The sequence below is a fragment of the Lissotriton helveticus genome, chromosome 1_2, assembly GCF_964261635.1.
Source record: "Lissotriton helveticus chromosome 1_2, aLisHel1.1, whole genome shotgun sequence".
NCBI classification, from domain to species: Eukaryota; Metazoa; Chordata; class Amphibia; order Caudata; family Salamandridae; genus Lissotriton; species Lissotriton helveticus.
The window spans coordinates 256,724,863-256,751,066 of record NC_136058.1 but is presented as its reverse complement, the minus strand read 5'-3'; the positions used below and the strand labels follow the sequence as shown (position 1 = coordinate 256,751,066).

The window sequence follows — 26,204 nt, the reverse complement described above, 5'->3', positions numbered from 1 at the left end:
AAGAGCTGGAGGCTGCATAACTTGCATCTACTGCTCCATGCTCACTGTGAAACATGCACAAACTGCTCAACTGCCTTCATGAAAAACCTAGGTATTGAAATATGGATCAATGACAGGTCTATGTGCAAACTCCACATGATTTACCCCCCTCAAGTCCCGGGAAATACCTTATTTTCCATCAAACAAATAATGGAGACCATGTCATCTAATGCTGTCCAAAAGACCAACCAGATCTTCCTTGGGGATTTCAATATTCACTGGAACGACTCAAATGACCCCATACCGAACACCTTCAAAGCCTTTCTTTTGGATCGCACCCTTAGCCAATCATAAACTGGCCCAACACCCAATAGAGCCCCATTTTCGATCTAATCATAGCCAAGGATAACGTCATTCAACTGGAATCCATATCCCCCTGTGATTGGTCAGATCACCACCTAATCTCCCTCCTCATCTTAGAAAGGATGTTGATTAGAGAGGGTCAACTGCTTATACCCAAACAATGGTCCAGAGACTTGAGAAATATTGATCTAACCGATTTATCTTCTTTTAGTATTAACATCCTTTGACTAACATGATGAATGTGAATGGTGTCACGAGCACTACACCCTATCCATGTCAGTCATACTTGATACCATTGCTACGAAGCAGCTAAAAAGAATACCCAGTTGACATTCCAAACCCTGGTTCAACGGCAACCTTAACGAAGAAAGGCACAACTTAAGAAAGAAGAAGAAGAAAAATTATTATGGAGTAAATAAAAACTTATAATATAACACATTTAGCACATTTCATATATAATATCACATATTAACGACTTCATAAAAATGTGAATTAAAAAAACATGATTTCCATGTTTAAAACTAGTAATTTATAGTTTAAAGCCTCCTAGAATCGTTCAGCTGAGGTGCATTTGCAGGGGTCTTGTTACACTTACTAATTACGTTGTGTCTAGAGTACCCTATTTTCTCTGTTGGTCGTTAAATCATACTACGTACTATGAGTGGTCCCATTCAGTGGAGGAACATCATTAATTGAGTTTGGTATGTCCTTCAGAGTGTCTCAATAGCTTTGTATTGGACCCTGGCTCTAGATGAAGAGAGTTAACTTCATATAAGGTTTTAAAGTGCTGTGTGCCTTTTTGTAAAATTGACTCAAGACTTTACAATTTCAAAGCCCTTGTTTTTACACATTGTTCGAGGTGCTCATATAAATATGTGCTGACAAAACCCTCTCTATAATTATATCTCGTTCCTGCTAGTTTGTTCCTGAATGAATTAAATAGTAGAAAACAACAACTTTTTACCCTTTGCATTTAGCTAATTTACCCTTTGCTATATCAATGTACTTTTAAATAAATTCCAGTAGATTGTAAATCTTCTCCCTGAAATCAGCTATTACTGCTTGATGGCATGTATGAATTACATATTGGTTGAAATCCTGTCTAAACAGGCGTCTACGTTCAACTGTTAAAGCTGGGCAGCTGCAGACTATATGCCAAATGACTTCTCTGTTGTCATTACAGAGGCGACATGACATTGCGTTGCTCGATCTTTTCCAAGCTGGCAGGTTACTACGGAATTGGAAATTACCAAGCCGGAGTCTCAAGAGCTTTAGCTTTGCTTTTAATCCATTCAGGCCACCTAGATATTTCTGGGATTTTTAATTGGCCGTACATTGCAATTACTATCCAAGACAGGGATCTTTTGCGCTAGCAACTCTCTATCCATCAGTAATGACACTTTTTTACTGATCCCATTAATAACTCTGTTAAATACGAGTTGTGAGAGGGGTAGGGCCCATAATTGTTCTGCACTAAAAGTGGATATTGTCAGATTAAAATATTCATGAGCAGCATGAGCAACCGTATTTCTAGGGTCGGCTATTGCCTCCCAAATGATTGACATGAGAGTGGAGTTATTATCGTTTCTTAGTTTATGACAGAATTTCAAATATGCCCCAAGACTATTTAAGTTTTGTCTCCTAAGGCCAAACTCTAATCGGATTTGTGATGGCAAGGCCTGCTGAGGGAGATTAAATAGGCGACGATAGGTCCCTACCACGAGGTTACCTATAGTTTTATCTGCCTTCCCTCTCTGGATCCCTACGACACTTGTCAAAGATGGGGTAATGTTTGGTTGCCATGACTTGTAGTAATGGCTTGAGGGACAGGACTTATAAGGTGTTCTGTAGGGAGGTGAACGCTATGATTAATGAGCTGTTCCTTCTTTGTATCACAGCTCCCTGGTTCTTAAATGAGCCTCTAAAGTAAAAAATTACCCCAAAATATTAGTACTCTTGTACTGACTCTAGCCTCTACCTCTACTATGCAAACTTTTGGTTGCGCTACCATGTCCTGTGTTGTTAGCATAGTTTTTGTTTTACTTAAGTTAACTTTTAACCCTCTCAAATACGCTTTATTCGGCTTTCAAATTTAAAACCATAAAAGCAACAGAATGAAATACATACATGCAAAAATAACTCAGCAGTTCATTACAAGATTAAAAGAAAACTAACTATTTAAAACAAACTAAAATAATTTAACGAATCGACAATTCAAAGTAATCGACAATTCAAAGTAATAACCCAGGATACACAGAGTCCCCTTTTTCACCGTGTATTATGATTCGGTGCTTGGGGGCCAGGGTAAAAATCATACAGGTCCCAGATACAGATGGGACCGTCTCCAACTGTGGGCTGGGTAGATCGCAAATAAGTGGCAATGTTCCTGTGTTTAAATTTGATTAGTATCAAGTCCCCCGGAATATCCTTGGGGACCGAACCTAGCCACCCCACCCTCCTGACGCTCAGGATCCCGCCATCTAGGGCAGGTGGTAACGGTCTATTGTTTTTGAGCCAGAAGATGGCTTTATTCAGCAGGTCCTGTTGTAATTCTCGTTTGCCTGAACTGAGTGCAGGGACCCCAGAGAGGACGGTGACATATGGGGCGGCTTCGGGGGGTAGATCAATTCGATGCCTTCTTTCTCGAAAAATCCTAGGAACTCTGTGAGGGGCATGTCCGGAATTAAAAGTAGCATTGTGGCCACTTGGAATGCGTGTTGTAATGGGGGAATCAGAAGTTTGAACTTTCCTGGGAGCAATGTTCGTCGGCTTTTCTTGGATGTTAGTGACAGTAGGGCATATGGATGTAATAGTGTTTTCAGTTGGTGGATGGGTCCTTGTTACAATTTTTTCTATCCTGATCAACCTGTCCCCCAACTCATTGATTTTTGCAACCAGCGGTGATAAAGCAGCGTTTAGCAGTCGCTCGATTTGGCCTAGTAGGGTCGATTGGAGGGGGGATACAGAATCATTTGTTCGAGTCCCAGCCTTATCCGACGCTAGTGAGGTTGGGTTCGGGGGGGATAAAAAATGGCTACAGCACATTTGATCGGTATCCACTTGAGAGAGGATTGTTTCGGGGGATGAAAGTACATCCAGGGGCGTACAGATTATCTGATCAGTGTCTCTGCCCGCTATGGGGGGGGTAGGTGCATCCGGGACATAATTTGTGCCACACAGGGCATTCAGCTCTTCCCAGATGGACATATTAGTTTGGAGGCAGAACCCCGGAAACAAAAGAAAACGAGTTCAAACAGTTCAAAAGATAATGATTAAAAAGGATGAAACGTCTCTGTACCTCCTCCTTTGATGACACCAAGTGGGGTAGCCCGGCCCGTCCTCTTCTGGCCTCTGACGGCCACAGACGTCCCGGGCTCAGCCCGGCGACACCCGCGCGCGTCCCGCGATGCGGGAGGTGTACCACGCTGTTAAGCGCTAGCGGGCGGTGCGTGAGCGTCACAGGAGCGCCGAGGTGCCGGGGCTGCTGGGGAGTGTAGTGCTATGCTGGCCGTTCCCCTCACGGCAATGGGAGACTGATGCTGGCCGTTCCCCTCACGGCTGGATTGACCAGGGCGTCGGCCGTTCCCCTCACGGCACACAGGTAGGTCTGAATGGCGTCCCCCGCTCCCTGCTCGGTGCACCACGCTGTTAAGCGCTAGTGGGTGCTGCGTGAGCGTCACAGGAGCGCCGAGGTGCCGGGGCTGCTGGGGAGTGTAGTGCTATGCTGGCCGTTCCCCTCACGGCAATGGGAGACTGATACTGGCCGTTCCCCTCACGGCTGGATTGACCAGGGCGTCGGCCGTTCCCCTCACGGCACACAGGTAGGTCTGAATGGCGTCGAGACATGCTGAGGAACAGCCGCGGCCGGCAGTGGGAGTAAATGCAGGGCAGTGACGTGGGGAGGGGGAGGGGGAGGATCAGGGTAAGGGGTAGTAATGTATGAATTACGGACTTTTACAGGTAAGTAAACATTTAAATAAAGACAACTAATTTCGTTGCGCGCACTGCATCGCATTTTGGGATGCAGTGTACTCAACAAAATTCGTTTTATTTATTTAAATGTTTACTTACCTGTAAAACTCCGTAATCCATGCATTACTACCCCCCACCCTGCCCCTCCCCCTCCCCACGTCACCGCCCTGCATTTACTCCCACTGCCAGCCGCGGCTGCTGAGGAATAGGCCATGTTACAATGCATGCAATACATCATATGCCATTACAACGCAGTCGCTACAACAACCGCGTTGTTATATCGAATACCATTACAACTCTAGTCGTTATAATGACTTGCTGCAGGGGGCGCTGGATGTTGGAATAGTATAATTTACTATTCCAACTCCAGTGTGTGCAACAGTAGGGAAGGTGTTAGGTTTTAAATCAAACACCTTCTGCCCCTACAGCAAGTCATTGTAACGACTTGCGTTGTAATGGTTTGCGATGCAACAACGCGGTCGTTGTAACAACGCAGTTGTTGTAACAACTGCGTTGTTATGGCATGCGATGTAAACAATGTTTCCTCATGCTGAGTAGTTTTGCTTCTTAACCGCTGAAGCCCCACCTTTGTGTAACGAAGCAGGACAATGTTGTTGTAGTACAGGAGATGGGAAACATTAAAGCTGGCCACAGACAGAGAATGCAAGTTAGTGTAATTCAGACCAGGAGTCATATCAGCGAGGTATAAGTTGAACAAGAGAGGAGCCAGGACACAGCCTGGTTTTAGGCCATTCATTGTTTGTCTTTTTTTCTAAATTGTTGTGCCTTGGCCCAGCCTACCTCTTGTCAATGTATCTGTATAGAGTGATTGGATCACTCTGAGGAGATTAAAAGATATACCCCAATTTAATAGTTTATCCCAGACAATGTTTCTCTGCACCGCATTGAATGATGACCAAAAGTCAACAAAACACAGGTGAAGATTCATTGAGCGACGCCTTGCTTGTTCAATTGTGAGGGCCAGCATTTGAATGTTGATGAATTTACCAAGACCTTTAATAAACCCAGTCTGATTTCTGATTTCTGGGTAGAAGATTTTTAGATTCCACCCAAGACATCAGATCTGCCAGCAGGCATGTAGGTGAAAAACTTGACCACGCAATCTATAAGGGCTATCAACCGATAATTGGCGGGGTCTGAGGATTGCCTGGCTTTGTAAATAGAGGCCAGAATTTATCCCATCCAGTTGTCAGTAATTTCTTGACTAGCAAAGATGTGATTAAATAAAATGGCCAGGTTCTCCGCCCAGAGTTGCAGGTTCTGTTTCTAAAGCGCTTGAGGGAAGCCATTCGGCCCCAGGCCCCCATCCCGACGGCTATTGTTGATGATTTTTTCCACCGCTCTACAATGGATCCCCTTAGGTGGGTCTTCCCTGGGAATATTTTGGCTGGCTATTTTAAAAGATCCGATTACAGACTGTTCCCCCGTACATAGCGCCCAGGTGTTTTCTCCAAGCTTCTTCTGAGATATTTGATATCGAGCATTGGGGTTTCCAACTAGTAGGTTGATTGACTAGCATTCAGAATTCTCTTGAATCTTTGTGCTGGGAAGCATGGAGAATTTTACACCAATATTGGTCAAATTCAGATTTTGTTTGGGACCATACTGCTTTTTTGTAGATCGTCCTTAGTTTTGGAAAAATCTCACTCCATACGCTTGAGATCTGTTTGTTTGTTAATATCCTCAGAGCATGATTCAGTTTCTTTTTAGCTATTGTAAGTTGAGCTGAAATCTTCCTTGGAAAGGGAATCGCTATTGTTGTTCTGGCTGTTTGATGGCCTGAGTTTTTCCTCTATTGGGAGTGTTGAGAATTGTTCGCAATGGTCCAAAGGATTTTGGTTTGCATCGTATAGTTTTTCCCACAAGTCTCTTGCTTGAAGTTCAACTTTCTCGAAGCAGGTGACCGGCCACTGTAGTTTTTTTATAGTTTGACACCATAGCATAGCCTATTTCTGGGGCAGTTTGTTCATGCATTGAAATATTTAAAGGTGAAAGTGATCCTTCGCAGCTGATGATTGCTTTCCAACCTATTGCAGAGTCCGTACTTTGTGACCATGTAATATAGGGGGAGCGATACAAAGGAGTAGTCTATAACTGCATGGGATTTTACTGAGTGGTGTGATAACTGTGCTGGAATGTCCGGAGACACCCAGCCATTCCATATTTGGAGGCCCTAATGCTACAGGTTTCTCACCACTTCCTTCCCCATTGTGTATGACCATTATTTAAAGGTTTCAATTGAAGGAATATGCCAAATATGGTCGGTGATATCCGTTATTTGATCCCTAGTCATAACCTGAAGTAAGTTCATATTAAAATCGCCTGACAAGAGAATTAGAGGTGCTGGGTTAGATGAACATTGGGATGATATGAAACTCAACTCAAAAAAACTAAAAAAAAAAGTATAATTTTAATCGTTTCTTTTTTCCCAATTGTGTGGGGATGAATGTAAATGTTTATCATCAACAGAGGGGACACATTGAATGGGTTATTGGCCCAAGCCTTTATCGCCTGTAGGTTAGGATTGTCAATATTGACTTCTTCCATTCTGATGTCAAGGCCCACTGGTACGTACAGGGCCAGACCTCCTGCAGCAGGCTCCATTGATTTTGTTTTCATTGTTGGTTTACTAAATATGTGTTGAGCTCAATTTCTTCTGGCGCCCATGTCTCTTGCAGCAGCACTATGGGAAATCTTCTGATGAAGGTTTAAGAAATACTTATCGTCCTTCTTCCCAGGAAACCCCTCAATGTTCCAGGCAATGATATTCTGGTTTTGGCCGCTAGCAAAGAATATTTCTGTCATTTGCGTGCTTTTTGTGTGCACTAGAAAGCAGTACCCCCGGAAGCCAAGACCAGTCAGAATTTTGGTAAGGGGCTTGGCTTGCTGAACGTTCACCAGGGCTGTTCCGAGATAAATATGGTGGCACTACACACTGAAATTGATTGACTCCTTGCCCCTTTTAGAATTGAAGTTGCTGCTGAATGTCAATCATTCATAGGATTTTGTAAACTTGTCTTCTTTCCATGAAAGCCCTGTCCTTTTCCTTTACCTTCAACCCAGGCATGTACCTCAAAACCTTCCGGGTGGAGAAACTGTGGGTAAGCGTCCTCATTTTTTTGGTGACATTTCTATTCCCTAGTTTGCAAATGCCTCCTTTTCTGCCCACACTTGGTCGGTTAACATGGCTGTTGCCCAGGTAATCAACATTGGTTCTTCCCCACCCCATGTTGGGGCATTTAAAAGGGTGATTGAATGGATATCAGATGACTCAATGTGGCGTAATGCCTGTATTTCTTTGGCCATATGGAACATTGTCCCTCTGTTTATTTTGTCAAAATGACCCCTCAACTTCTATTTTGGGAAAAATGTTACTTTGCAGAAGTTGTTAGGTGGACAGATGGAAGACAATGTTGCTCTTAAACTTAACTGAGCTTTGAGTTCAACCGCCTGATTAACAATAGGCCCCTGCACTGGTGTTGCGAACACTGTTGTGACCCTGCGCTATCTAACTCGAGGAGCCGCATTTGATTTTTTTCCTTTTCATCTTCAGGGAAAATAGACTTTTCAATGGTGGTTGGTTTGATTCCATATTTTTGGGGGCGGGCCCATGTATTGCTTTCCATGTTTGTGATATGTGGTACTGTACCGGCCTGGTTGTTTGGAACGGGTCGGTAATGATCTTGGTCAGACCCTAATGTTAGACCCTCAAGTAGCTGACCCCTTCTTACCCAGCTGGGGGAGGGCTGGCTGCCGCTGATTCTTTTCCAATTGTTGTAAGGGTTCTTTTACCTTCCTCAGAGTATGTGCTTTGGCTTGAGTGATAACCAAGTTAACCTCCTTACTGTCCGTGCATGGCTCCTCTAAGGGGTCTTCTTGTTTTTTTATCTAGAATTGGAACTGACTTTGTAGCCCTTGCTAAACAAATAGAGAAGACTTGCCCAAGTTGTCTGGAGTATGGTTCCCTGGACATGGATTAACCTTTTTGTTTTGAGTTTCCCTGAGTCTTTTACGCGGTCCTTTTGAAAGCTGGGCCAGTTCCTCTTGTGATGCACACGTCGTCACTGTATGGTTAGCTGGTACGCCCCTTCCCAGTTCGAAGTCTAATGGTTGAGGTGAGAGACGAGCACAGTGGTCAGGGTTGGTAATCCGAATACTTGTTGACAACCTCTCCGCTCCCATCCCCTGCTGTTCCATCTCTGCACTGGTTGTCTCCCCAAAGAGCTTTCCAGCTTCAGATGACTTTCTGAGGAGAACTTTGTTTCTGGTGGCACTGCTATCAGGATTAATTAGCATTGGATGGGCCGTTACGCCAGTGCCGGTTTTTAGCTGCCCTTCCTCTCAGCAAGCACAGTTTCTAGCATTTCTGGGAGCGATGTCAGTTTATCTAAAACTGGGCTAAAGGCACAGGCGTTAATACACTGGGTGTCGGATTGTGCCCTCTGAACAAGTGCTCTGATTTTAGAGTCAATTGCAGTAATATAGAGAGCCATTGTATTTAGAAAAGCCACCTGGATATCAGGCTTGCTTGATTGATATGTTAAGGTATTAACTACAGATTGAAATGAATAAAGCATAATCTCCCAAGTGTTACTTTCCTTTCCTTTTGACTGGGGGATTGACTGTGTGGAGTATTGGCTTGTATGAAAAATGTCTGGGGTAACCAATAGGGGGAGCCACCCATAGCAAGACGTTGGCCCTGCAGTGCTGCTTCCTCCGCCTGGGGCCCCCCTGGGGTGATAAGAAGACCTTGTCTTGTTGGGCCTCTTTTCCAAGGATGTTGTAGAGATGTCCTGACCTGTTAAGGAAACAGCCCTATCTGTTAGGGCAAGGTCCATTCAACCAGGCCATTAATTTTGGTCTTGGGTCTATTAGTATTGTGGGAGGTGTAGTGATGCACCTCGTCTGAAACCTGATGTCCTTGTCCGATTTGAGGGCTATGTTTGCCTCCCTGCTACTTTTGGGAATTGCTATGATGATTGATGTAGTAACCACTCCTACCGGGGACTTGTCCAACACCATCTGCGATGCCCCTAGCCTTCTGTTGTTCTTGTTCTCTCGAGTTTGGATACTTTTTGTCTCCCAAGATTCCCATTGATAGAAACCCTTTTTTATTTTAGGTCCCTCTGTGGTAACAGGCACTATGGAGTTCTCCTATACGTAAAGGGCTAGGTTAAGGTTTAAGTTGGACGCATCTAGCTGGAGCGGTTGTAACGGGCTTTGAAGACGGCTTGTATGTATGTCCTTATGGTATGTAAGTAAGGCGTCAACTGGGTTCTTTAAAAAGCCAGAGATTTCATTTGCACTTTTCCATGATGTTAAGACTTAAGGCTTTCTGAGAGATCATGGAGATTCTCTCCTTCCATAGTACACCTCCAGCAATTGGCGTCGACTAGAAGCTCCTAGAATAAACACGTTCATATTTCAAAAGCAGAATACTTTAGGGTGCACCTTGATAACAAAACAAATAAGGCCCAAAAAACTATTCAAATTCATCAAACAACAAGCAAGCTGCAAATCTAACCACTATTTGGCAGATAATGGTTTACTGCCTAGCGGAGATGAATTCTGCGCCTAGGCATCTACCAAGCCAGGTACAGCCAAGTCTCCTCTCAGTGAAACATCCGGTGAGATCCCCTTTTACTGGTTATACAACAAAAACTAATACCACGTGGAATGCCTGCTAACTCCAAGATGAAGCTGATATACTCAAAACAATATCAATAAAACCCTTCAACCACTTCAATGATCCTCTGCCTACCACCATATCAAAGAGCATAGATCCTCCATACCCTTCAGACTAAGATTGTTATTGCATCTCTCTCTCTCTTCCAGGACATGATTCCTGATTGCCTAATGATGTGTCAAGTGACCCCATCCTAAAATAACCTAATGCGGACCTGTCCTAACTCAACAATTTCTGTCCAATTACCAACATGCTGACACTAGCAAGGTTACTTGAGAAATGCATGCACCTGCAACTCTGCCACCATTAAGCCATTTCAGCTCCTTGACCAATGCCAATCTGGCTTCAGCACGGGACATACCACTGAAACTGCTCTTACACACATTGTAGATGATGTCCTGGGAAAGCTTGATCAGAATGAACCATGCCTGCTTATGCTTCTTGATCTATTCTCTGTGTTCGATATGGTCAAACATGACAGCATGATTGACTTGCTGTAAAGAAGGATGGGGCCATCTGGTCCCATTTTAAACGGGTTTGTTTCGTTGCTACATAACAGAGCTCAAAGAATGAAAGTCAATCAAACCCTTTCTGACATTACTCCGGTTTCTATTGGAGTGCCTCAAGGATCCACTTTATTCAACTTGCTCATGGAACCTCTTACTGAAATTCTGAAGCACTCTAACTTCATTGCCACATGTATGTGGATGACACGCAATTGTACTTGTAAATTTCCTCACCCGAAGATATCAAAACTCTCAACCCAACAATAGTTAAGCCACAATCACCTCATGTTCAATACACCTAAAACAGAATTTCTCTTGATTGCCCCCTACAATCACCCTGCCCCCATAAAATAATGGCTCAAACAACTTACAGCTCTCACCTGCACCTCCCACATTATTGACTCTACTAGTCACTACGTATAACTTTGGACAAACATTTGAATTTGCAAGATCATGTTAGTGCACCTACCAGGGGAGTCAATTACCAATTTAACACACTAGGGAAAAGCAAAATCTTTTTGCCCCCTGATGACTTCAAATTAGCAGTCCAATCCCTAGACATCTCCAGATTTGATTATGGGAGTGCTACTCTTGCGGGCTTACCCAAATTAAAGCGGGCACCACAAAGGGCCACATTGAACTCAGCTGCTAAGCTCATCACCGGAACCAGAACATTCAATCAGATTATACCAAACTTAAAACACCTAACTGGATCCAATTTGAAGCAAGGATCCAGTTGAAGATAGCCTGTGTGACATACAAGGTCCTTCCCAAGAATACTCCCATCTACCTGGCCAATAAACATGAATTGTCTGGTGGTAGTCATTCCTTAAGAAATGCAAACTTCCTACCGTTGAAATCACAGAACTTCAACAAAAGAGAAAACGTGCAATCGCTCCTTCTCTAGTCTAGCCCTAAGAATATGTGACACATATCCACGTGAAATCAGGTTAAACCTCTCAAAAAAGAAGTAAAATCTCTTCTCTTGAATAGATTCTTTTAATAGTAGCTCTGAAACTACTCAGCTTGTCTATTTTCTTGTGGGTACCTCCGGATCCAGGCTCTACCAGGCCGAGTATTTTTTAGTATCTGTATAGCTGCTTGCTTATTCCTTATTGCATTTCTCTCTGTATGTATAACTTGGCTACTATTTTGTGCAGCTCTCTAATACACTGAAGGGTAATGTTTGCACTATATAGAACTCCTCAAATAAATAAGAGGGTCTCAAGAGACAGACAGTATCATAAAAGTCAAGCAATTGGCCACAGAAGAGATAGAAGTATTGAGAGAGGGTTTTGCCCTGGTGTATGGGTCTGACAGATATCTACCAATGCTGAATGACTATTATCACAGCATCATACTGTTATATCTGGAAACACACCACAGTATATCCTACCCCATTAAGAAACCCTCAGCGGATCAGAAGACGCTAACTAACTTCTAGCCTATCTGCCAGAGAACCATCTCAGCAAAAGTCCTGGAAATTATGATAAACAAACGCCCAGCCACTTACCTCAATGACAACCATCTCCTCGAGACACTCAATCTGGATTTAGGCCCAATCACAGTACAGAGATAGCCCTCATCACTGCCACGAACAACAGCTGGATGAGCATTGAGAGAGGTGACACCACGGCCCTCATCATACTGGACCTTTCCATAGCCTTTAATACCGTCTCCCATTTCATCCTTTGTCCAAGGACTGCACCCAGTTGGCTAGCCTGACCCCCTTCACCTCAGTTGCTGCCAACCTCATCTGCAGAGTTCCACAAGGATCCCCACTCAGCTCCACTTTGATCAGGCCCTACATGACCCGACTCACCAGTGACACCTGCATCCAAGAAATCAACATCATATCCTATGCTGATGACACACAGCTCACTCTGTCCCTCACCAACAAGATACAAAAACTGGGACCAATTTATCTGCCTGAAGTCACCAGATGGATGAAAATCAATTGCCACAAGCTCAACATAGACAAAATAGAAGCAGTAATCTTTGGAAAGCACACCTCGCAGTGGGACTCCACCTGGTGGCCTGCTGAACTTGGACCACCACCCCTCTTGGCTGCCCCATGAGCATGAGTTCCCCTTCCTCAAGCACTTGTATTAGCAACTGAACATTTTGCAACTGCAGTGGCAGTCGCAAACCATTCAGACATTGCATTGTGAAAAAACACCTCTTTGAAGAACAATACATCATGATGCAGTAACAGTCCACACACCAGTCACCTCTCAAATCACTTAATTGTATACTTGCCTTTGACCATGTTCAGCGCTCCACAGTCTATGACTACTTTTGTGCTATACAGATACCACATACATACATACATATTTACATTCTGAAAGCAAATCACGGTGATTGCTTGGAAATCAAGGATCAACGAATAACTCTTTCCACAGGTCCAAGCTTTTGTGCACTTGGGTGGTCACAACAATGCTCCATAAATCTATGAGATTATTTGGCACCATACGCCATGACAAAGAGCAACAAATATAAACCACCTGCTTATCATTGAAATTTCACAAGCCAATCAAACATGTTATAGCCAAGCATTTCTTTGTAATTGCTAAAGATTTCCAGATTACACAGCCATGGCGGGAAAACCGTTTTCCAGTTTATCCCCACCTTGCCATTGGCTTGTGTCCATCCATTAGTAAACGCCATCATTTTTTTCCTCATTTATGGTTGTTCTCATGTAACATGTCAATAGAATTCCAGCTTTGTTGAAGAGTGCAGGAGGTGGCCATGTCAATAAGTACTATTTTACCATGGTAGTGTATATTTTGTGAAATCCTCTTTGGGTAATAAGTAAAAATGTATTTCCTTCTGCCCTTTATTGGGGTCGCAGGAGCATAACCTTAGCAATACCATGGCAGTATCACTCGGCATTGCAAGAAATAGATATTATTTTGGCAGTGTACTGCATCCCATTTGACGCTATGGGCACCAACAAGGAACCTCTCATTTTGATGACTGTCTTAAACAAATATTTATGCTTACGAGCTATAAACATGACTCCTGCCAATACCAACCCAGCAACAAGGGCTGCTTTCCCAAAATAGCTTCAGAGATTTAACACAATCCCAAGAAGTTTTCGAAACATGGGGTATATGTGTTTGGCTGCCACAGCTTCAAATTCCCCTGGAGATGGTGAGAAAGGTGTGAAGTATGCTCTTTCCACTATTCTGCATGTTTATTTCATGTCTTCCCATGTTGCTCTTACTTTCCTTAGTAGACTCTCTCACAATGCCATTATAGGTAGTGCAAAGAAGAGGGCTCGAGGGAATAATAGGTTCAAGAAGTAATCAATTAACTACAAATAATCATCATTCATTTCCAACTCCATTGATAGTGAATCTCAAAATCTTAACCTACAGCCCATGGACTAACCCATAATTGATAAGTCTTCAAGCCAGCTAAGGATACTTTTGGAGTAGCAAGGGATGTATTGTAATGAAATATTAGCCTGAGAAGGCCCTTTGGATTCGTTCTCAGCCTTTAGAAAGTTGCTCTGTGGGAAAGGATCACCCTCAAGTTGGTCTAAAATATGAAACTGTACAAAAGTCACAAACTACTCTCTCCTGCTGAACTCCAATTCTATTATCAAGGCCTCAAGATCAACTGTTTAAGTGTCTTTCCCTGGAAAGGTCTCAGCATTCTATAGCTGGAATGAATAAAAATGTGTAATTAAGATTTGCCGAGAGATTTCAATTTTGAGGGATATGCCATATCTCATTATGTATTTCAATAGGTGGGTCTACTGTGTCAAACAGGTCAAACACTGATATTTTAGCACAGAGATACCCTCTCTGCAGTTGAAAATAGCTTTAAGACAGTTTACGGGTATGGTATCAGCTAAAACAGTGTGGTACAAACTATGCTGTACAGCATGTTAATTATGCCAGGGTAATTCTCATAATTTTGTGAATTTCGCATTACACTCAATACGCGAATTGCGAGAAATCGAGCCATTATGCGACTGCGCTTTAATATGCACCACTCATAGCAAAATTTTACAGCAAAATGTGCCATTTGCTATAAACATTTACTGCAAACACATGCAAGCAACAGAAAGGGAGCAGCTGTTGTTCATGGTGCTTTGTTTAAATGCATTCTTGTTCCAAAAATTGACACGAGGTGCATTTCATGCAGAAATATAGCTTGAAATGATGATTTTGCACTTTATATAATTATGCATAATGTTGCATAATTTTGCCAAAATTTCATGTGGTTATACGAAAGCAAACTATGTGAATTTTGCACACCCCTGGTACTAAATCTGCCTCCTGATGAAAGAGAAAGTCTTTGTCCAGAAACTGAATTCAAAACAACATTCCAAGTCTTAAACCTTTTGCAACTGATGGAGTCAATGGACAGTTCCAAATTATACTTGATGAAAGGTATCCTACATGGGGCAGCATTTCTCATCAAATACCTGAATAAGAGTGAGAGCCTCATCTATATCCTGACAGAACAGAACCGATTCCCCTCCAAGACTGCATTCAAGATAAGCTGCGCTATACACAAGATGAACAGACTTGGTATAGCTTGCATTGAACTTTACTGCCTCATGTCAGGGAAAGAGGACCCTTATCAACTTAATAAACAACACCCTGGTAAGGTGTCAACACAAGTCTAAGAGAAACTCTGCCCAACACATTGTATGGTATGGTATGGTAGGCGGGCCTTAACACAGGTGGCGCCCTGTGCGACAATGTCTTTTGGCGCCCCCCAATGACCACCTCTGCCACAGATTCCCTCACTAGCACCCTTGAACAGTGCCCGTCAGTTCTCCATAACCACTGTCTCTCTGATTTATTTAGTTTTATAGCACAATCATACAAGTGTAAGGTGTCAGAGCACTTTACACCACACACATTTTGCACAGAGACAATCATATGTGTAAATCAGTGTATAGGAAATGTTACACCAGACAGTAGTGCAAGGTGTAGTGTAGGAGTGACATGTCATTGATACTGGTAGGCAATATAGTTTGAGTATCTATTCTGGTTAAGCGCAAACTCAGAATGTAAAACATAACACCATTTTTAGGGGTTCTCTTTAATAATAAGAATTATTTTCTAACCAAATGAACCCTTTTGGCAAGATTAAGATAATGAAAGACTGGGCAAAAAAAATAAAGCTTTAACATATACCTTGCAGTTTGCATGCAGCTCTTTGATGACAGTTAATAGCTCAAATCAGAGACGTTTTAAGGCATGGGCAAACTGGGCCCTGACCCAGGCCCTCAGGCTTTTAGGGGGCCCCCTGAAGGAGGCAGCTCGGTTCTGCAAAGAGACTTGCTCTGATGACCTTTAATAATTTTTAGCTTGATTTAAATACTGTTTTTAGTTCCTTTATTTTTAATGTGTGTTATGTGTGAGAGGCTGCTGCAGACAGTTTGCATAAGATATTGTGTTTACGTTTCATGCAACATCCATTTTTTGACATGAGAACAGGACCGCACATATTAGAACTGGGAGGAAGTCACAGATTTTATTTCACAGAAACTATTTGCAGTAATATTAGTGAGCTGTTGGTGAATCTCAGAATCTTAGATGGAAATGCATTTACAATTTGGACAGTGCTACTGTGCACTGTCTGTGACCTGGCCAGAGAGGCCGCGAAAGAGCTGCAATCGGTTAATAAATTCAAACCGAATCTAAACAAAAACGTTCGATCCAGGGCCCCCAAAATCCTTAAGATGTCCCTGGCTCAATGTTCTATAATAGAATTTTGACTTATAAACGACAAGTAAAACAAGCATTGGAAATGCAATAGGTCTCGCATTAGGAAAGTTTGAGCTATTGTAAATGGCAATTTTTTGTATTTCTGTATTGGTTTTGAAAATAGTTAAATTAATAGCTTTGTCATTTACAATGCCAATAGTTTTAACTTTCGCAAATGTGACACCTATAGCATTTGTAATGCAATATGTGTTGTATTTACGTGACTTAGATGTATTGATATTACAAATAACAATGCCTTTTAATTTTTTTAAATAATTAATACTTAAATAAAAGTTATTGTAATTTATAATAGCACTAGCTTAAACTTTTGTAAATAACGTTTGTGAAGATTGTGTTCAGTGTATTTTATTGAGACGAAAATCCAAGAACAGAAGTGAAATTTTAACATCTTTCTGTGACATTTGTAATAAAGCTTGAAACATTGAGAGAACATATTTGAACCAGTTGTTGTTGAATGGTTGCACAGATTGATGCTGTGATGGCGCAGAGTGATGTTGTGGTGGCGACGAGTGATGCTGTGGCGTTCAGTGATGCTGTGGTAGCGCATAGTGATGTTGTTGGCCCCTGAGTGATGTTGTGGTGCTGCAGAGTGAGATGAGTGATGCTGTGGTGGTGCTGAGTGGTGCTGTGATGGTGCTGAGTGATGCTGTGGTGGTGCTGAGTGGTACTGTGGTGGTGCTGTGGTGGTGAGGTGGTGCTGAGTGGTGCTGAGTGATAATGTGGTGGTGCTGAGTGATGCTGTGGTGGTGCTGAGTGGTGCTGTGGTGGTGCTGAGTGATAATGTGCTGGTGCTGAGTGAAAATGTAGTGGTGCTTAGTGATGCTGGGGTAGCGCTGAGTGATAATATGGTGGTGCTGAGTGACAATGTTTGTACGGAGCAAAAATTATAAGGTAGTGAGAGAGACAAGAAAAATACTAGCTGTTTACAGTGAAAAGTACAGACCTAGTAGATTAATAAGCAGAGTAAGCAGGAGGTACTGCAGCACATGCCTGTGAGCGACGAGCAGCGGCGTACACCAAGAAATTTTTAATCGCGCTTACAAGTATTTTTTAAACATACTATAGTGTAACATATATGACATCTTTGTTATCACCAAAAATGTCCCTTACCTGAGTCACCAGCAATGAACAGTCGCTTTTGTAAAACCAACCTCATCCAACGGTAAAAAAAGGAAATATTTTGCTTTAGTAGTATGCAGGTTTAAAGAGGAACTGGAGTCGAAAATTCCGAAAAGAGTAAACACAAAGTCGGCAATGAAATAGAGTCACTATCAATGAATTGGCGCTTTTGTAAATCCTACGGTTAGAACAAGACTCAGAGATTGAGTTTTTTTTTTGATGGAGTGGGATGAAGCCAATCCAAAGTCAATAGATAAAATTGGAAGGAAGGGTCATCAGGACCCAGGAGAAGGATCTCAATTATAAGCAGGGCCTAGGAATAGGACCTCTTTCTTTGGACCACTGAACCAGGGCTAATGAAGCACTATCCATCTTATAACTTAGGTGTGGTCTTGTGCAATCTACTAGTTGCCTACCGTACCAGGGCTTTGTCTCTGGAACCCTCCCCTAAAAGCTTCAGAGCCCGAGGCAGATTGACCCAAGACTGGTTAAGAATATGACAAACATGAGGCTGAAGAATGTCTCAAGCGGAATTTATTGGTACTGTTGGGGTACTGAAGAGGATGATTGTTGTGAGAAATAAAATTATTTTGCTGCATATTTTGGGAGGGATCGCTAGTGTCAGAGATGAAGGACAGAGTGTAAGCATACAGCAACTGCAGTGGGTGAGGTAATTTGTGTTTTTTACACCAGCCAAACTGCTTTATTTCCAGTTTTGCCACTGAGATCGTTCTGTAAGTTGCAATTTTTAATGACCTATTTTTGAGAGTATTGGACAATTTGACCTTCTGTATCATTAATTGAACAATGTGGGCAACGCTGCGTGTGTACCATTTTATATTTGGTCTAGGAGATGCAAAGGTGTGCACTTGGGATGTGGTGAAATTTAAGGCTGGAGACGTTTTGCATGAGAGCATCAGCATTGATGGTATTTTCCTCTTGGCCCATAGTGAGGCGGGCCTCACAGAGTTAGGGTTGGCCTCATTGCCGCGTGCACCATGAATGTTGAAAACGAGGACATGGACAGACCATGCGAAGAGCTGCCAGTCCCAGAGGCGAAGATTGGGTATCTGGAATTCTAAGATGTCAGGGCCCTTCCACTTCACTGGTGAACGTATTGACCACTTGAGTAAATCTAAAGGTGCTGTCATATCTTTGTTTGCCTCTTGTGTGTCAGGTCAGGTGATGAGTTTGCTGAGCAGGGACAGCAGAATGAGATCATCTGCTAGGCTGCCAGGGTTAGAGGTAAAAGGTTAATGCGTTTTCGTTGAAGGAATATAGACTGACTTACAGGTGACAGATTTGACCAGAAGGTGTCATGTAAACTGTGCATCATCTTTCAGCCGAACTGGGTAAGATTAAGCTTTTTTTCTATATTTATTTAGGATATTCTAGTTAAAAAGTGGTAGCGCTGAGAGTATAGAACCAGATGTGGTTAGCCAGGAATCACTGAGGACTAAATAGCTAAAGCTGCTATCATAGTTAAGGTTGAGAATCCTTGTGACATGTTGGCAATACCCATACAGTGAAGAGTCCAACTCTGATGAAAAGCCTCGAATTGCATGTGATAAGCGCTGTCAATGGTAGATTCAGCAAACATTGAGCAGAAGCATGTGAGACTGTGGGTCGAACAAATGAGGCTTCTGCTGGGATTGTTGTGCCAACTCCAAGATTTGTGACCACTTGTGGAAATAGGAGCGCAATTTCCCTCTCGTGGTAAATAGGTCACAACCCTTTTGATTAGGCACTTGTCAGGTTTTCTTGTGCTATCTACTGGTAAAGAGTGAGACGTATGAGTGTATGGGAGAAGGGAGGTGCGTGTGGCTGCAGCGAGAATATGCCATGGACGCATGGTAATTGAGCAGGTGTGATTTGATGGTGAGATGCTTAGTGGGTCAGGCAATGGTGATTTCTGGACTTTTTTGCATGACTGTTCATACCTGGAATTGGAAGCTATGTCTCTTGTTTTGGTTGGTGCCTTGATGTTTGTGAAGTGGAGATGCGCTCCCCTGGGTTTGCAGAGTTTAAGAGAAGGTTTGAAGTTGATGGTGACCTGCAGAAACACAGCCTCACACTCCTTGTACTACACAGGGTTCAACAAAGTACACAGGGTTCCCCATAATGCTTGGTGATAATAATAAACAAAAGCAGCAAGGTCACTGCCCCGCCCGAGAACAGTTGTAATTCAAGGCGCGTGAACTCGCGTTCCGTGGCTGCCTTACACGGCGCGCGCGCTCTCTCTGTGATGGTGACAACGTTCAACTGGCACGCGCGGTAAAGCCGCGGTCTCGAGTCAGAGCCAGTGGGGCGGGCGGATGGAACGCCGCTGCTTGTGGATCCCATTGAGAGGCAGCGGCTGGAGGCGGTGCCCATGCAAAAAGCGGCATAGCCAGTATCCCCGCACAGCATCACAACCCACCGCTCGCACCCTAAAGGCCAAGGGATAGCCACCGCGTCCTCGAACTGGGCTATACCAGTGCCCCACTTTCAGGGGCTACCGTTCCTAGAGGCTGTGCTCGGCGGGTCAGTATGAGTGTAGGGGCGACAGGCAGCCCGGCAGAGATGCCACACAGCGGGAGCCCAGCGTCCTGAGCAGAGCTCCCACTGGGGGAGGGCGAAGGCAGCCGCGCTCAGTATGTCTTCGTCCCTGAGGGCCCCCTGGTTTAGGGCCCGCGCCCGGCCCCCGAGATCCCTGACCTGAGCCACCTGACCGAGGAGGAGCGCAGCATCATCATGGCAGTCATGGACTGGCAGAAGCAGGAGGAGGAGAAAGAAGAGGCCATGCTCAGGTAAGCGCCCCCAGCACCGGTGTGTGTGCGCATGTGAAGAGGGTAATTCTTGTAGGGAAGGTGGAAGCTATCGGAATGCCTTTTGGGGATGCTTGGGGGCGCCATATCGATGGTCTTATATAGCTGCTGAGCAGGCATCTAGGAAGCTCTACCTCCGGCACTTCTAGTCCTTCAGGGGAGTGGAGAATAGAGGGTACAGAGTGGACCAAACCACCGCGAGACACTGAGCGAGAGAGCAGCAGCGTGCACACTGGGAGGCAGCCCCCACCACGTGGGCGGCGCACGCATAGAAAGGAACCCAACGCCAGGAGGGGCGGAGCGCACGCACACACGCAGTGCCCAGCGCCGAGGTAGGACATAGGAAAAATCCTATTTCTTGGCTCTTTTTCAGGACCAAGTTAAACCATTGCACTGCTTCACCCTGAGGAAGACAACCAACGCTTGGGACTTGAGCAGGCAGGGCACTTTGCAAGGGCAGATGGGAGGGCACTATTAAGTTCACAGTAAAGCTCTTTGGAAGAGATTAAAAGTTGTCTTAATTCAACGGAAGGGGGTATAGAAGGGAACTTTAGAAGTGAGGTGAGGTAAGGAGGGGAGTGTGTGCGTATGTGTGTGCATGCGTGAGTGTGGCTGCGCGCGTGATTGAGAGAGGCGAGAGGCGCTGTGTGAATGTTGGACAGATGTGCACGGCGCCGGGCTGGACGTGCGCGTCCACAAACCCGAATTGCTGCGAGTGCCCTGGTTTGTCTCCCTTGAGAAGTATCTCGGCAACAATAGGTCTAGAGGGCGAGACCTAAAAACAACATCTGCTCCCTCAACAGCTGAAAACTGACGTCTGCCTCCACAGTATTGCCAAATAAAATATTACCCCCTCAATAGGAAAAATCACACAAATGCCAATTATTTGGCAAATTACAACTCTTCCTCCCACATTAGGTGAAAACACACAACTGCCACCTACACAGGTGATCACTACAGGCCTGATTTTTACTAGGTGAAAAGTAATTGCCCTGTAATCCCATTTTCTTTAGCATGACAAACCCCAGAATGCTTCCTCTGCAAGAGTGAAGTCCTAGCTGCCATGAAGCAGGTTAAACATGACTGCCACCTTAGCAAGAAAAACACAGGATGACTCAGATGTTGAGGGGTAACAATATAACCGCTGCCTTCGAAGAGGAACACACAACTTCCTCATCAGTAAGTGAAAATACCAAATTACCTCCTCAACAGGCTAAAAGGCTTTCAATTTCCTTTTCAGACAAAACACGACTGACTTCTGAAAAGGTGAAATGCGTCACGCTCTATAATAACTGCCTGGTGAGATCACAATCTGTAATAACTCCCTGGCGAATGGTATTGTTCCCTCCTTTTGTAAAACAACTTTAGTCACCCTCTCTTCAAAAAGGATACTTAAAACCTAATATCTCTTCCAACTATCCTATTTCCATTCTTCATTTTTGTATTAACATTTTAAATATTTGGATGAATACACAGCTCATTTCTTATATTGAGGAAAACAGTGTCCTTAATGCATTTCAGTCCAGTTTCAGGCCCTCATTTAGCCCAGAAACAGTGCTAGTGGCTGCAGTCAGTGACATCTGTATGATCTTGAAGCAGGGAGCCCTGAGTCTCTACGCGTCCTTGATCTGTTGTCAGCCTTTGACAAGAACTCACATGCTGTCCTGCTAGAACCATTAAACGTTATTGGTTTGGGGGACAACGCTCTAAGATGGTTTGAATCCTTTATTGTAAAATTGAACACAGGCTGTTCAGAGGGCTTTATTCCGTGCAGATTTTAAAGGTACGCCCTGTGGAATCTCTCAGGGATCTGTTCTCAGTCCAACTTTCTTTAATATATATGTTGCTCCATAAGCGTATCAGATCACCTAGTCTGGGTTCTAATTTTATGGCTATGCTGATAGACACGCAGATCATCTCAGACAAGACAGAGGTGCTGATTTTCGGTAATCCTTAAGATTGGTGCCCCCTGCGGTGGCCCCAGGCATAAGGGGAGTGCCCTAAATTGGCAACTACTACCTGGAAACTTTAATATGTACACCATATAAAAAGCTAATGGCCACTTGTATTTTTAATCATAAAAAAATTATAGATTCATCCATTCCTTCCTCAATACTCCAGCAGCTCTTAATACAAGCCTTGATTCTCAGCAGGTTGGACTATTGCAATGCATTGTATGTTGGTCTCCCTGCCTATCTTATGCTGAGACTGGGGAGGCAGTTTTGAGTTTTACCTACTGTACACTAGCAGCATGTATCACCTGCTGAGAAAGCTGGAGGTTATTTTCCATATGGTGAAGGCTTAGTGAGGTTTTTACTTGCTAAGACAGAAGTCACCTCTATAGTCTGCTTATGGTTATCCACATGCTGGTACTGGTGGGCATGTCGGTGGGTTTGTCATGCTGGAAAGGCAGATCTATGGGGCATATTATCAAGGGGGTTTATCTCCGCTTTTTTGGCTTTAAAAGCCAAGAAAGCGGAGATAAAGTTATCTCCCTATTACCTAGCTGTCGCTAACACCAGTTAGCGACAGCTAGTAGGAGATAGCGACCATCTTGGGCCCCACTTTGCATGTCAGTGATATTTATCACTAATGACATGCAAAGTGGGCATGCCAAGATGTTAGCGACTGGAAACAGTCGCTAACAACGCTATCTCCTATCACCAACTTTTGGAGATATTCGCGCTAAGCGCGAATATCTCCAAAAGCTAACACCTGCCCTGAGCAGTTCTTAGCCATGTTATCCAATGGGAGGTGGATAGCATGGCTAAGAGCATTAACTCGGTAATGCATGAATATCGCTGACTTTTCAGCGATATTCATGCATTGCGGCCGATTTTTATCGCATTTGCGATAAACCTTGGTAATACCAAGGTTTATCTGCGATAAAAATCGCCGCAGCTCAGCGGTAAATTTTTGTCTCTAACCAAGCAATAGCGATAATTATCGCTATTGCTTGGTAATATGCCCCTATGTTCTCTCCTTTTGAGGAGGTAATCATATTCTTTTACTTGTTAATGGGACTGTTGGGTGTTTTCTGCTGCTGAGTAGGCATTCGTGTTTTTAACCTGATGAGAGCGCATTTATGTACTCTCACCTGCTGAGCAGGCAGTCTTGCTTTTACCTGCTCAGGAGATATTTATGTTTTATTTCCACAAGAGGAAGAATTATTTTCGTTTGCTGAGAAAGTTGTGTGTTTTCTTCACTCTTGTGGGCAGTTGTGTGCTGTCATCTTCTGGCGGAGGCCGAGCGCAGCGTCTAGAAGAGGGGTGCCTTTTAAGCATGCCAGAGATGGAATTGGTTCGAGATGCTGGATAAATGGCTTTGTGGCAGATGCAGAGAGCCTTCAACCAACATCTTTTCTTAACTGGGAGCCAACGTTACCAGTTGCACATAGGCACTATCAAATCTCTGCATGCCAAATATCAGTCTGGCAGCTGTGATGCGTGGAAACATACAACTGCCTACAAACCATGTACACATGTATCCATACTGTGAGTACATATAACATACAAATGCCAGGCAGGGGGCAACCATGTGACTGCATCCCCTGCAGGTTTAAACCTATGACTTCACATCTAAAGGTTGCAAAGGACTGCCCCGTCAGAAACAAAAAAAGACAGAATTGTACAGCATCATTTTTAAGATATCCTCATCAATTATCCGCTATTCCTCATTTATTATTTCCTGAATCATCACTCCTCTTCGATCACCCTGTGTCAGTGTCATCATTCTAAGCTGAAGATGAATTTAATGCACGGCTGTTCTCTCGGTAAGTTAAGACACACGACTATCTAACCAAGGGGCAAAAATATACGACTGACTGCTCCTTTGGCATCTGGAACATAATAGCTCCTCTCCTGCTCCCCTCTCTCTGCCCCCTCAGTGTGTAAAACACACCACTGCATACTTTACTACCATAATGCAAACACTCTGCGCTGCGGAACTGGGCCGGGGTCCTACCGCCGGTCTGCTTTCCTCCTCTCACCCTTATCCCCCGCTTTTATTTTTCTTTTATTTAGTGCATTTTTTTAAAGCGTGGACATTACCCGAAGGTGTCAGAGCGCTGTACAGTAGAGCTAGTTATGTTACAAGAGAAAAGTGGTACAAAATAGAACATTACAAAGACTAGAAATGAAGGGTATACAAACACAAAATCCAACGCAGCACCCAGGGGTGAGGAATGCACAGGAAAAAATACAAAATTACAATGAAGAGTGAACTTCCAAGAGGGGCCTGAGAATGAAGGGTACACAAGACCAAATTGCAACACAGCACGCAGGGGCGTGAGAAATGCACAGGAAAAAATACAAATTTACAATGAAGAGCGAACATACAGAGTGCAACCACTCTCCCCAAAGACTTTTAGATAACAGGGCGCAGACGGAGCTCCCAAGACCCTCGGAGCAGTTAGATTCACAGGATGGTTGCTCTGGAGCCCCAGAACTAGAAACCACATGAGCTGGGCAGGAGGGCCATTGCTCGGCAGAGGGAAAGGGCACGGTGCGCTCGAGGTGGCGCTGGTCACAATAGCACCAACCAGACATGCCAATAGATCCAATTCAGGGCAGACACACACAGCCCGTCTGCTCCCGCCTCCAGCCCACTGAAAGCCCCCAGAGGAGGGCTGGAGGTCTGCCTGTCACTGGGGACGCCACCCATGAACTTGTGACTCCAACTGGGGCCCGTCCCTCCCCTCTCAAAGCATATACGTTCTATGCCTTCTCCACAGCTCAGACCGCTTTCATCCCCTGAAACTCTCGCAGAGACCGGGCTAGGTGGCAGAGGGTCACAGACAGGGTCCACGTAGGTCTGCTGATCACCCCACTCCCCTGTTCAGGGTGCAGCCATAGTAGACGGCCAGGTTATTTAAGCGCTGTAAAACAAACATATGCTCCACCCTCCCCAGAATGTGTCCTCAATGAACTTTAAGGGCGTCGGGCGCAAATGGGGCCTTCTGAAGGGTTCACCTGCACCGAGCAGGGCTCCAGGGGTCTGGCTGATTCCTGTGGACCCCGGGCTGCTCCGGCCCACAGGTACCCTTCAGAAATGGAAGGCCCGGGCCTACGGGCCGTTTGGAGAGACATCGATGCGCCTGGGACTCATGTTAATAGAACCACCCCCATCTTTTCACACCACATCCAAAGTGGACTTCTCCAGAGCTCAGGCTAGTCCCAAGTCCAGAATCCCCTCAGGGACCCCTCGAGTGATGGGGGTGGGGGTGCTGAACCTGGGCAGCGCGCTCGGTGGTCTGGGCTGCCGCTCCTAGCAGCACCAGGCCCAGGACGAGCGGGGAGTAGAGAGCAGGACTGCTCCTAGCCACAGAACCCATTCCAGAAGACGGACTGGAGGGGCCTAACTGGTCACTGGAGAACACCCAAGGTCACTGCGGCAGGGACAACAGCCCCCCTACATATGTGACTTCTCTAGAGCTCACGGGTTCACCGACCCCTCAGTGAATAAAGGCTGTATAGGTCATGTTTATTACGGAGGTGGGGGGAGTTACTGGACACCGGTAGACCAGCGGGCTGGGACTAGGGCCTAGTTTCAGGGTTGCTAGGATGACAAATTCCCATAGCAGGCAGCCGAGAAAAAGACCCCGGGGGCAGCACACGCATTGCTAACGGGCATCTTTGTGAGTTTGTCGCTGCGGAGAAATAACGCTCCTGCGCGCTGTGCCAGGCCCAGGGTGTGGGGATTTTTTTTTTAACTTAAAATTGGGCTTAAATACGATCACACAACCCCTCAAAGCCATTTGTACCCCCCTGCACCCAAGCTTTCCTGCGCACTCCCTCTGGTATGTGTGTGACCTTCACCCCACCACCTCCGAATTACACTTGAATCTGCGCTGTGTCCTGCGTGCAATCTCCGCGTGTTTGTGTGTCACAAGGCCTTTCACTTTTAATTTCGAATCCGGCCCAGTTGTGACAGTGCCACGTCCCAGCACAGACAGTGCCGTGCAATTCAAGCGACTGGACAGAGTGGACGGTCCTGACTA

The 26,204-nt window shown here is 44.6% G+C and overlaps 2 protein-coding genes across 2 annotated transcripts in view; both read right to left on the bottom strand.

Annotated features, from left to right (window-relative positions):
* Window positions 1-26,204, bottom strand: part of LOC144807844 (uncharacterized) — a 351,402-nt gene that overhangs the window by 221,888 nt on the left and 103,310 nt on the right. The gene's annotated exons all lie outside the window — the stretch shown is intronic.
* The window catches only part of LOC144807908 (uncharacterized), a 138,108-nt gene that overhangs the window by 58,718 nt on the left and 53,186 nt on the right, over window positions 1-26,204 (bottom strand). The window contains exon 3 of the mRNA XM_078673504.1: window positions 19,340-19,482. Within this exon, the coding sequence (XP_078529630.1) occupies window positions 19,340-19,482 (143 nt within the window). The remainder of the gene's footprint in view (window positions 1-19,339; window positions 19,483-26,204) is intronic.